The sequence below is a fragment of the Cebus imitator genome, unplaced genomic scaffold (assembly GCF_001604975.1).
Source record: "Cebus imitator isolate Cc_AM_T3 unplaced genomic scaffold, Cebus_imitator-1.0 Scaffold188, whole genome shotgun sequence".
Lineage (NCBI taxonomy): Eukaryota > Metazoa > Chordata > Mammalia > Primates > Cebidae > Cebus > Cebus imitator.
Genome location: NW_016107503.1, coordinates 4,838,212 through 4,848,252, shown reverse-complemented (window position 1 = coordinate 4,848,252; position 10,041 = coordinate 4,838,212). Strand labels below are relative to the sequence as shown.

At 50.0% G+C, this 10,041-nt stretch overlaps 1 protein-coding gene across 7 annotated transcripts; it reads right to left on the bottom strand.

The window, feature by feature from the left end:
* Positions 1 to 146: 146 nt before the first annotated feature.
* RFX5 (regulatory factor X5) lies at positions 147 to 6,525 on the bottom strand. Of its 7 annotated transcripts, none has more exons than XM_017546271.1 (11): positions 6,354 to 6,525; positions 5,638 to 5,755; positions 5,365 to 5,493; positions 5,088 to 5,121; positions 4,586 to 4,668; positions 4,208 to 4,327; positions 3,897 to 4,016; positions 3,681 to 3,762; positions 3,169 to 3,370; positions 2,836 to 2,936; positions 147 to 2,673 (listed from the first exon to the last, which is right to left on the bottom strand). In XM_017546271.1, exons 3-11 carry the CDS (start codon positions 5,478 to 5,480, stop codon positions 1,681 to 1,683), a joined length of 1,851 nt encoding a protein of 616 aa, XP_017401760.1. In that variant the 5' UTR covers positions 5,481 to 5,493; positions 5,638 to 5,755; positions 6,354 to 6,525; the 3' UTR covers positions 147 to 1,680. The 7 variants fall into 7 exon arrangements, with proteins under 7 accessions (XP_017401760.1, XP_017401758.1, XP_017401761.1 ...); XM_017546269.2 differs by having other exon boundaries at positions 5,631 to 5,755; positions 6,354 to 6,441; XM_017546272.2 differs by having other exon boundaries at positions 5,631 to 5,755; positions 6,294 to 6,395.
* Between the last annotated feature and the right edge of the window lie 3,516 nt (positions 6,526 to 10,041).

Here is a 10,041-nt window from a genome sequence, read left to right as displayed (position 1 = left end):
AAAAAAAAAAAAAAAAAAAAAAAAAAAGCATACATACATATATATTGTTAAAAATATCTATAGCAGATAATAGACACAAAAATTAAGGACCAGTGATTAATGCTATGAAGAGGTGGGGGACAGGCTAGGGAGGAACACAAACACAATGGTATTTCAAATGTTTTAATGTATAAATTGTGTTACGGGTCATAGGTACTCATTAGTATGCATCATAATTTATTAACGTTAGATATACTCTTATATAGATATCAAACATTACATATTATAGTTTCTTAAAATCTGCTGTGGTGGAAATAAATGAACACATAAAGTCTCCCTGAAAGAAAATCAGTATTTCTTGGGAAGAACCAAGATTCCCTGACAGAAACTACCCTATGTAGAGGATAAAGTAGGTCTTCAATAAATATTAGTTGGTTTATTGCTCTTCCCAAGGATACATCTAGAGGGTCTGCATTCCTCTCCCATTGGTGCTGCCTGATGGCAGAACTAGCTCTTTCCGTGACATCTCACCTAAACCCCACAGTCCTGGCTAAGTCCTGACACATATGACAAGAGGCTGCCACCTGGTGGATACAGAGCGGACTTCATGAAATGGCTAGGAAGTAAGTCTTTCACTCTAGTTGGTGGAAGTGGCAATAGAGTGAGAGATAGGGAAGCAGGAATGAGGAGAAAACAAAAATGAAGACACAGGCAAAGGAAGGAGCTCCATCTCTGAGATGGAGGTAGGAAAAAAGGGACTGTGTCTGAGACTGGAGAATGGCTTCCCTCTCCTTCCTTCTGAGGCTGGAAGCAAGAGGAAAGACACTACAGCTTGCATTAAGGGAAATGCAAGACTGAGGAGAAAAGAAAGCAGGTCTAGCTGATCTCCATTTAGCAAGCTTAAGTAATAGTCGCTGGGTGTCAGCGGCCACCCCAGCAACTCTCTGTTCCAAGTTTCCATCTGGGGAATCCATGTGATTTTGGGGAAGCTGACCCCACCCGTTTCCCCAAAGGTGTAGTCCACCAAGTAGAATAAGCAAACTAGCATGTATGTAGCATCCTCCTGGCCACAGTGATTGGCCAGGGGTGGACATGTGACCCAGGCCTAATCAGTGTGAATGGTAGGGCTTTTGCTGGGATTTCCGGCACAAAGATGCCTTCTTTTTCTGATTGGACATAAATGGGGAAACGTGTAGTCCTAGGAATGCTGGCAGCCACGAAGTGGCCCAGACTTAAGATGGTCCTACAGAAGATGCAACAGTGAGAATAAAGTCTGGTATTTAGAGACATACTGAGCTACTGGGTCAGGCTTCAGCTGGAGCCAGCACTACCTGTGGACTTGCCAGTTACATCAATCAGTAAGTCGTTTTTATGTGAAGCCAGTTTGAAGTAGGTTTTCTGTGATTTAAAACCAAAAGATCCCTAACCGATACATTCATCATACTTAGCCCATTCCTACCTTCCCACAGGATAGCACAGGGATACAGGTAAGGTCACTAAAGATTTATTGGTTACACTAAAGCCAAGGGTATCAAGCTGAAAAGGTTAGAGGCAGCAACCAGGTACTAAGAAGACTGGTCTGTACAGAGGAGAATGGACTTCCTTAGGAAAAGAACAGCCAAATGAGAAGCAAGTGCAGAGAAGGGCCTCTACGTGGCAAAGTTAATGTACGGATACAAACACTCTTCCCACAGACCTCTATCATGGGGGTGCTGCTTTGGGGTCTTTATGCTCCTGGGATAAGGAGCTTTGAAGCACATGCTCCTTTAAGTCTTTATTACCCTGTGCCGCAGTGCCTGCCTCTCCCTTTGCCAACAGAAAAGCCTCCTTTTGGCTTCTGCTGCCCTTGATGACACTCACTTTCGAGGGGACCAAGGGAATTTTATCTTCTGCTTCTTTGGTATGCCGGGAACTGGGGCCCCTCCCTCCTTTGGAAACACTACCATCTTCCTGACCCTGGGCAAGCACTGCCCCCCTTTCGGCCTCTCCCACTGGTCCTGGCCTCTCTGTCCCTCTAGCTGAGTTGCCTTCCCCTCCTGAGCCCCATGTCTCCCATGGTAACCTTGAGGACTGGGCTGAGTCCACGGCATTTGCTGACTTCTGAGGGGTAGAATTCCTTTCCCCACTTCCACCTGACTTTTTTCGAGGGCGCCCCCGTTTCCTTTTGGCATCACTTGCTGTATCCTCTATATCCTGCTTCGCTGCTTTAGCTGGTGGGTCCTGCCCACTGGCCTCACTCACAGGTACTTCAGCTGTCCTTTTGACACCCTTGTCATGTGGTCCTGGGTCACCACCTATGCCCACCTCTCTGTTCTCTGTGCCCCGGGGCTGAGTAAGTCCCACAGGCGGAGCTCGCCCAGGCCCAGCTCCAGGTGCGGGCAAAGCAGGAACGGTTGGCAAGATCATGTTAATGATGGGCACAGCTGCTGGGGGGGCCCCGGCCCTACTAGACAGAGGCAGCGTAGCCACTTTCAGGGCACCTGAAGGAAGCCTGGGGGCCAGGATAGGCGGAGAGACTGGGATTGGCGGAATAAGCGAGCGAGGGGCCCGGGGAAGGAGCAGAGGCAGCCGAGCCACTAGGGCGTTAACCTGCAGGTTATTGGCTCCTGGAGCCGAGCTCTCAACTACACTCTTCTTCCGCTCTCCACGTGCTAGAGGGCCAGCCCCAGCTCGGGCTTCCAGATCTTTAGGAGGCTAAAAAGTAAAGAGAAGAACACAGTAAGGTGGGAAGACTGAATACTGGAGGAAACACAGATGCCCGAGGCACAGGAGGTGGAAAAGCATGGGACCTAACAGGAGAAGGATATACTAAGCCCGCAGCCCAGGACAGCAAAGTCAGGTTACTGACGTCCTTACCTGAGCTGGTCTCTCCGGCTTCTTGTGGGCTCCACCCTCTAGGTTCTCTAGACCATTCTTGGATTTAGACAACCGTTCCCGAGGTGCGTGTTCGTCCTCTTCTGCAGAGGTGCCGAAAAGGTAATAAAGTGAAGGTGAGGTGGAACCAGGAATAGGGGAGTGAGGCGATTCTGATTGACTGGTAGGGACGGGAAACGGGGTGCTAAAGCATGTCTTAGAAGGGTCTCCAGGAAGAGAAGGCAAATCCAAGGTGTCTCTATCCTAGTGTGTGGGAGGGCCATTGAAGCTGAAGGTGGCTCGGGGCTGCTGAGACATAAGAGAGGGTCCACCCACCAGCAAGCCCCATGGCCTTAAGCACGTGGGCATGTGCAGATCGGGCAGAGATGAGGTGCTGCTGTAGCAGGAAGCGGGCGACCTCAACGATGGAACTGAAGGACCGCTTCAGGATCCGCTCTGCCCAGTCGCAGGTCAGGGCACAGGCTGCCTCCACCAGTTCATCTCGAGGTGCTGGGGTTACTTCTGGGCCCATTTCTGGCTGAAGTAGGGAAGGACATGCCCAATCACACTCCAAATTAAAGAATCCTTGCCCCCTCTCTTGTCAGAGACCAAAGACTATTGACCAAAGCTGAGACCAGACTGGGGATGGGAGTATCCTCTACCTATCCCATTGTAGAAACCCACAAGTTCTCTTCATCCTCTGCTTCAGCTGTAGGGTTGGCAGAAGCTTATCATACTTATAAGCTAGGTACATAATGACTGAGGCTGTTAGCCCTCAGAGCATGCCCCAAAGACCTCTGACTTTTACTTGGGAGAGGAGTGGAATTGGAGGGTGATTTGGTACTTACACTCTCAGAACCCTTTAGGTCAAGTCCAGGCAGGGGTGGCATAGACACCAAGGTCTTCCTTCGTATGCCACTGTAGCAATATCTGATGCAAGTTAAGGAGCAGCCAATATATGGCGATCTCCAAGCCCCTTGAGCAAGTTAAGCTCTTCCACTCCTGGCCCTCCACATCCTAAGTCTTCCTCGTCCTCCAGCCCCAACCTCTCTAGTCAAGGATACTTGGACTGGCCCCGGCCACCAAGCCTTCGGGCTTTGATGTCAGGGAAGATCTCTCTGATGATCTTGCCAAAGTTGGCTGTGCTGAGTGGGCGGCAACAGGCGAGACTCTCACAGTACTTCCTGAGTGAGAGGGGGGCAGAGTGGGAAGATACTCAGAGAAGGAGGCCATGGGTAGGCTCGAAGGGTCCCTAGGGATCAAGTGTGAGGAACCCTTTAAGAAGGCAGGCTTTATCAAGGCAGGAAGCTCTTCAGGGGTGAGGGGGTCCTATGCCGACCAACCCTCTCACCCCGCCACCCACCCCTCCACCCACCTATAGGCATCATAAACACTTTGCTTTGGCAGGCAGGTGTCAGTGTGCTCTTCTAGGTGGTTGCGGATCCACCTGTAGGCATACATGTACTCCTCATTGCTCAGTGTACTTGGCTCTGAGCTGCAGACGCAAAAGGAACAAGCATTACTAAGACCCTAATAGTTGTCCTGGTTCTTCCCAAACGACCACTTTGATAGTGCTGGACCAAATTAGTTCACCCAGAATCTACCTTTCCCTGGTAAACCAAGTCAGGGTGGGGACCTCTCCTCTTCATCAACGGCAGCAGTTAGGAGCCTTCATAGTCCCTTCACCCCTACCCAGTGAACCTTTCTCTAAGAATCAGAACTCTGCCATCTGAAACTCTACCATCAGACCTACCTTTTGTCTCCAGTGCTGGGCCCTGAGGGGAGCTGAAGGTAGAGATACAGCTTGTCGTTGTCAGAAAATTTTTGTACATCTTGCTGAGGTAGGGGAGAACAGAGGCAGGAGAAATAATAAGGCCAAGAAGGACCCAAGGTAGGACCCTCTGATCCCCACTCCAAAGTCTAGCTGACTTTAGAGGGTGTCAGACTGAAAAAGGACCTTAGAAATTATTTGACACCAGGTGCTCTGAGGAGCCCTACAGGCGACGATGGCGAGGAGGGGAGGAAAGGGGAGCAGCTCTGACTTCATCTCTGCTGGGCTTCTACACAAGTGCTCACAGAGATAAAGGGAGAGGCGCACAGTCAAACTGGCAGTAAGTCTGCAAAGGCAACTATCTTCTGCCAAGGGAGATGCCCCAGCCTCTCCCACATGGACGTTTTGTTAATGCCCGTCCTCCTCACATCCTGTTCCCTCAGCACTTCCACCCCTCTATTGCCCTCTTCCGCAACACACTTACCAGGATTCCCTCTACCTTGTTCTGCACGGCCTTGCTGTGGGGAAGAGGAGAAAGCTGGAGGTCACATAAAAGATTTTCCCCGTCTCTCTGTCTGACTGCCAGGGAGGGAAACGGACTGAAATGTCCAGCAGGTGCTCAAGGATGGCCACCATGGCCAAGAATGTCCCTTTGCTCCCATGCGCTTGCCGAGAGGCAGTTCATCTACAGCGCAAGTGAAGGGCTACAGGGATCTATACCCAGGTCTTGGACAGGATTTGGAGATGTGATGAGTACTTACGAAATGGTACCTCGGAGCCTTTGAAGAAGGGTGGTAGGTTCCCCAGCTTCAGCACCACCCGGGGGAGCCCTTCCCCCAGTCTTGGGGCTCTTAGCATCAGGCTCATCTTCTGCCATCCCGGCATGAGGGCTAGAGTTGAGAGGGACAGGCATAAAGATGTAACTCACACTGGCCTTCCCTTCCCCAGGGCACCCTCATCTCCTTATCCAGAAAGACAGAGAAACAGAAACAAAGCCCCCGAATTTCCCCAGTGGTCTTTTTCTCACCACTTGCCTTCTCCAAAAATTAGAAATTATTCCATTACTTCGCCAGGCCCATATATACCCAAAGAGATCTTTGCCATCGCCATTCTATCAGCCCCACCTTTCTGAAGTCTCCCAAGTCTGGAAAACTGTAAAGGAAGAGAGAGGGGGACTGGGAATCCGTTACTAAGAAATTTTCATTTCTGCCTCTGACCCCATACTGCCCTCCTCCCTCTCAAAAACAATAACAATCACAAAACAAAGTTCTCTAATTCTCAAAAATACTCCTCACCATTGCATATGCCTGGGAGGTCAGAAAGGATACGAACATATTCTGTCCTTCAAGGCTTGGAAAAAAACTGGGCCCAAGTTCTCATTACTTAATCTCGCCACGACTTCCCCCGCTGCTCCCCCTCCCCACGTCGCCGGCCCCTACGTCATCTCCCACAACAGCCCATTCGGAGGCGCGCCCCCACCTCCTTCCCTTCCCCCTCCATTCAATCCCCCGTTTCGGCAAAGTGGGGGGTGGGGGGCGGGGTAGCGGAACTCAAGGGGCTGGGCGTCAGCAACCCGGCAGGGGAATGGGGTCCCAGATTCCGGGCACGTGCACATGGGTGAAGAAGCTGTGGAAGATACAGCCACATTCTTTTTCTGCTCTCCTCCCAACTCGTCTTGCCCCCTCCCTACCTCTGAACAGTCGCCTTCCAGCACAAGCAACAATAAAGGTAAGGGAGAAAGAGAAACTACCTCGTAGCCACCTTCACTCCAGCCCAGCCCCAAGGTCCTGGCCCAGCCGGCTCGTGCGTTGCTTTATTTTCCTTTTTCTGAATGGTTGTAACAGCCGCGATCTGCCTAGATACACGGGCGGCCTGCTCTGTCATTGGTCGCCGCTGCCACCCGGAGACAGAAGGCGCCGGGCTCGCACCGCCGGCCGCTGAAGTCTGCCTGGTAACAGAATCTGATTGGTCAATAGGGGAGGGAAAATCCAAAGTTGGTCTTTTTTGAGTCAAGAGGGGGAAGTCCGGGTTGGGTTTCGGTTAAAACTGGGGTCGGTTGGGACTGCAGGTCCCAAGAGGTTCTTCTCTTAAAGGGACCGCAGGATGAAAGAACGGGCGCGCGGCTCCCTTTGGAGCTGTCTTTTCTTTCGCCCTCCCCTTTTGTGTTTCACGTTAATCTACGGTCCTCAGAGCTGACGGAGGAGAAGAATCAATGGATGATAAAATATCTAGAAAATGATGGGTAGGAGTGATGGAAGTTCGCTCTAAGCTTCTGTAACCCCCCATCACCACCATCACACGCATAATACAACCTGCAGACACACTCACTTGGAACAGACCTGCAATCTGGGCTCTCTTTCCTCCTTGATGGAGGCCTGAAAACCTCAGCAGTTGTACCACATTAGGCTAAAATGCTTTTTTCCTCTTAGTGTTTCTTGGTTTCCCATGTGTACTTTCCTTCCAAGGTGTTGCTAATGCTTTTGCATCCCCGTAGTTCTGCAGCTGGTGAACCCTGGAATTTTGACAGACTCCCACAGGGGGTGCTGGATGCCCCCGGGAACTTTTTACCCCCAGGGAACATTGTACTGAGTAGGTCATGGGTTCTTAACTCTCTTACTTAAGACGTTTTAAGATTATGAGTCAGACGAAAGCAATGGACCCTTTACCATGAAAAATGCGCACACAGACCAAGTTTTGCATCTAATTTCAGAGAGGTCATGGACTCCAGGTTGATAGCCTCTTAAATGGATGTATTTTGTTTTGCACAGCAGACATGTTACAACCGAAACTGTATTTGCCATGCTGACATCTAATACATTCTCCAGGCTCATCATTAATGTGCTTTTGTAAAGAAGACAGCTGTGCTGCCTGAGCTCATCACCATTGCCGTTTACAGCCTCCATTTCCCTGTTGCCAGCTTCCATGGGTACTGGGGGAACCCAGGAGATTGTGAAGTTGGGGGAATAAGCATATATTGACAAGAAGGTTTTTCTTTCTTTCTTTCTTTTTCTTTCTTCTTTCTTTCTTTCCTTCCTTCCTTCTTCCTTTCTTTTCTTTCTTTCTTTCCCTCCCTCCCTCCATCCCTCCTTTCCTCCCTCCCTTCCTCCCTCTCTCTCCATCTCTCTCTCCCTCTTTCTTTCTTTCTTTCCAGACAGAGTCTCACTCTGTTGCCGAGGCTGGAGTACAATGGCTTGCTCTCGGCTCACTGCAACCTCCGCCTCCTGGAGTCAAGCAGTTCTCCTGCCTCAGCCTGTAGCTGGGATTACAGGAGCCCGCCACCACACCCGGCTAATTTTGTATTTTAATAGAGATGGTGTTTCACCTTGCTGGTCAGGCTGGTCTTGAACCCCTGACCCCAGGTTATCCACCTCCTTTGGCCTCACAAAGTGCTGGGATTACAGGTGTGAGCCACCATGCCCTGCCAGGTTTTGTAATAACAGCTACGATTTATTTGGTGTTTATTATGTATCAGCTACCATACCAAATGCTAAACAACTTATGTAATGCTCACAGAAACGGTACTGTTACTGTCTCCATTTTACGGTTTAGGAAACTAATGTAGAGAGGTGAAGGGGCTTGTTGGTAGTTACATATGTAGTAAGTGCTAGAATCAGGATCCAAAGGCAGGCAGTCTGCCTGAAAGCTGATTGTTTTGAGCACTGCCTTAGACTGCAGGTATAAATATATTTGCAGAAACTTATGAACAAATATGGGTACAGTGGGCTGGATGTGATGGCTCATCCCTATAATCCCAATACTTTGGGAGGCCAAGGCAAGAAGATTTCTTGAGTCCAGGAGTTTGAGAACAGCCTGAGTAACAAAGTGAGACCCTGTCTCTCTCTCTACGCGCACACACGCACGCCCGCGCGCGCGCATGCGTGGTGGTGCATGCCTGTGGTTCCGGCTACTTGGGAGGCTGAGGCAGGAGGATCACTATTACCCATGAGTTTGAGGTTGCAGTGATTGCACCACTCTGTCATGCAGACAGAGTGAGACCCTGTCTCAAAACAAAAAACAAAAAAGCCAAATATGAATATAGGCTGATGGAAATATAGCTCTGGCCAGGCGCGGTGGCTCACACCTGTAATTCCAGCATTTTGGGAGGCTAAGGTGGGTGGATCACGAGGTCAGGAGATCAAGATCATCCTGGCCAACACGGTGAAACCCGTCTCTACTAAAAATACAAAAATTGCCGGGCGCGGTGGCTCAAGCCTGTAATCCCAGCACTTTGGGAGGCTGAGGTGGGCAGATAACTTGAGGTTGGGAGTTCGAGACCAGCCTGGTCAACATGGAGAAAACCCATCTCTACTANCCTCCCTCTCTCTCCATCTCTCTCTCCCTCTTTCTTTCTTTCTTTCCAGACAGAGTCTCACTCTGTTGCCGAGGCTGGAGTACAATGGCTTGCTCTCGGCTCACTGCAACCTCCGCCTCCTGGAGTCAAGCAGTTCTCCTGCCTCAGCCTGTAGCTGGGATTACAGGAGCCCGCCACCACACCCGGCTAATTTTGTATTTTAATAGAGATGGTGTTTCACCTTGCTGGTCAGGCTGGTCTTGAACCCCTGACCCCAGGTTATCCACCTCCTTTGGCCTCACAAAGTGCTGGGATTACAGGTGTGAGCCACCATGCCCTGCCAGGTTTTGTAATAACAGCTACGATTTATTTGGTGTTTATTATGTATCAGCTACCATACCAAATGCTAAACAACTTATGTAATGCTCACAGAAACGGTACTGTTACTGTCTCCATTTTACGGTTTAGGAAACTAATGTAGAGAGGTGAAGGGGCTTGTTGGTAGTTACATATGTAGTAAGTGCTAGAATCAGGATCCAAAGGCAGGCAGTCTGCCTGAAAGCTGATTGTTTTGAGCACTGCCTTAGACTGCAGGTATAAATATATTTGCAGAAACTTATGAACAAATATGGGTACAGTGGGCTGGATGTGATGGCTCATCCCTATAATCCCAATACTTTGGGAGGCCAAGGCAAGAAGATTTCTTGAGTCCAGGAGTTTGAGAACAGCCTGAGTAACAAAGTGAGACCCTGTCTCTCTCTCTACGCGCACACACGCACGCCCGCGCGCGCGCATGCGTGGTGGTGCATGCCTGTGGTTCCGGCTACTTGGGAGGCTGAGGCAGGAGGATCACTATTACCCATGAGTTTGAGGTTGCAGTGATTGCACCACTCTGTCATGCAGACAGAGTGAGACCCTGTCTCAAAACAAAAAACAAAAAAGCCAAATATGAATATAGGCTGATGGAAATATAGCTCTGGCCAGGCGCGGTGGCTCACACCTGTAATTCCAGCATTTTGGGAGGCTAAGGTGGGTGGATCACGAGGTCAGGAGATCAAGATCATCCTGGCCAACACGGTGAAACCCGTCTCTACTAAAAATACAAAAATTGCCGGGCGCGGTGGCTCAAGCCTGTAATCCCAGCACT

Excerpts from the sequence above, each read along its gene's own strand:
- RFX5 (XM_017546268.2), bottom strand. The coding sequence starts at position 6,487 with ATGACAGAGCAGGCCGCCCGTGTATCTAGGCAGATCGCGGCTGTTACA. Across the intron at positions 4,328-4,585 it reads CCCAGCACTGGAGACAAAAG|CTCAGAGCCAAGTACACTGA; the intron begins GTAGGTCTGATG and ends TTGCGTCTGCAG. Across the intron at positions 3,763-3,896 it reads GGTGGCCGGGGCCAGTCCAA|ATATTGCTACAGTGGCATAC; the intron begins GTATCCTTGACT and ends AACTTGCATCAG.